The 1,793-nt window shown below is 53.5% G+C and overlaps 1 protein-coding gene across 1 annotated transcript; it reads right to left on the bottom strand.

Moving 5' to 3' along the window:
- Positions 1–66: 66 nt before the first annotated feature.
- GUITHDRAFT_123024 (hypothetical protein) lies at positions 67–1,096 on the bottom strand (the record flags this gene model as incomplete). The annotated part of the gene is made up of 5 exons (XM_005817682.1): positions 67–154; positions 285–337; positions 681–757; positions 810–904; positions 1,053–1,096. 5 exons carry the CDS (start codon positions 1,094–1,096, stop codon positions 67–69), a joined length of 357 nt encoding a protein of 118 aa, XP_005817739.1.
- Positions 1,097–1,793: the final 697 nt, after the last annotated feature.

The following is a 1,793-nucleotide window of genomic DNA, read 5'->3' as shown; positions in this document are numbered from 1 at the left end:
CCCTACTAATACTACTCCTACTCCTCCTCCTCCTCCCCAACCTCCTCCTCCCCTCTCCTGCTCCTCTCACTTGTCCCCGAAGCCGTTGTCCCCGTGTTTCTCCGCGTGCGTCCTTGCCAATCTTCCGTCTGCCTCAAACGTCTTGCACCAGGTCCTGGGAGAGGAAAGTGGACAAGAGGGACGAAGGGGAGGAGGAGGAGGAGGAGGAGGAGGAGGAGGAGGAGGAGGAGGAGGAGGAGGAGGAGAATCGGTCACTGGGAGAGGAGCATGCAACATGTTCTTACTCTGTCCAAGTCTCCACCTTGCCTTCCTCCTCGTTCTTCACTCCATCCATCTCCTGCGCAACATGTCAGGAGGGCGACGAAGGACAAAAGAAGCGACGGAGGGGGCAGGGAGAAACGGCAAAAGGGAGAGAGAGGAGGAAGAGGTGGCGGTTGTGGAGGCAGTGGGCGTGGTACTGATGTATGAGTATGAGTATGAGTATGAGTATGAGTATGAGTATGAGTATGAGTATGAGTATGAGTATGAGTATGAGTATGAGTATTGAGTATGAGTATGAGTATGAGTATGAGTATGAGTATTGAGTATGAGTATGAGTATGAGTATGAGGAGGACGATGGGGGCGGGCGGGGAGGAAGAGGAGGAGGAGGAGGAGGAGGAGGAGGAGGAGGAAGCAGTACTTGTCCTATCCGGACATTCTTCTGTCCACACTTCCAGCCCCACTCTTCACTCACACCCAGTCCCAGCTTGTTCACCCCTGTCAACTCTCCTATCAGCCCCCAGCTCATCTTCAGCTCGGCCCCACTCACCCCACTTCTCGCACCAGAGGTCTCCTTCAAAGTTCGCCCCCCAGTGCTCCGTCCATGAGGACCCGTCGACTCGCTCCTCGCTCCTCGTCCCCCACCTGCCGCTCCCGTCATCGGCTGTTGTTGTTGTTGCTGCTGCTGCTGCTGCTTGCTGCTTGCTGCCCCCTCCTTCTTTCCTCCCTGCCCTGTTCTCCTACATTCAACTTTCTACACTTGAGCTCTATCGATTCGGCCCCTCCTGTTCACCTTCCATAGATGTCGTCCTTGCCCCAAGTCTCCGACCAGCGCATTCCTGAGAGTGAGAGTGAGCGACCAGCGAAAGAAGTGAAAGCGAAGAGAGCAAGGAGAGGAATTGAAGGGGAAATACTGCGGGCGAGAGAGGCGGAGGAGGATCAAAAAGTGGTGAATCACCGGAGGAATAGGAGGAGGAGGACAAGGAGGTTGAGAAGGAAAAGGATCAAAAGGGACGCACGAAGGGAAGGAGGAGCGAGAGAAGAGTGAACGAGTAACTTGCCTGATCGATCAACCCCGCTCTTCTGCCCGCAGGACGTTTGCTTCTGAAGGCCTGCAGAAAACTTACAAGAGAAACGAGAAAAAGGTTGAAGAGTGCTTGGTGATTGAAGTGAGAGAACGATAACGTGATAGTAGCGATGGTGATGATGGAAACGATGGAAATGCTAGTGCACATGATGGAGATGAGGATGATGGTGGTGGTGGTGATGATGATCGTCCAATCATCATCATCATCATCATCATCCTCATCCTCATCTCCATCATCATCATCCAAGAACGAGGACGAGGACGAGGAGGAACGAAGGGGATCGAACCAGTCTCGGCATCAAAGGCATTTAGTGGAGCTGTCTCCCACTCCTCCTCCCACCTGCCATCAAATTCAACAACTCAAAGTCGACAGCTGGAGAATTACGTCTCTCCATACTCGTTGCGTCCCGACAGATGTCCTTTCTGTTGCGAGTCATGAGGAAGAGG

The sequence above is a fragment of the Guillardia theta genome, assembly GCF_000315625.1.
Source record: "Guillardia theta CCMP2712 unplaced genomic scaffold GUITHscaffold_684, whole genome shotgun sequence".
Taxonomy (NCBI): Eukaryota; class Cryptophyceae; order Pyrenomonadales; family Geminigeraceae; genus Guillardia; species Guillardia theta.
This window is presented reverse-complemented; position numbering and strand designations above follow the sequence as displayed.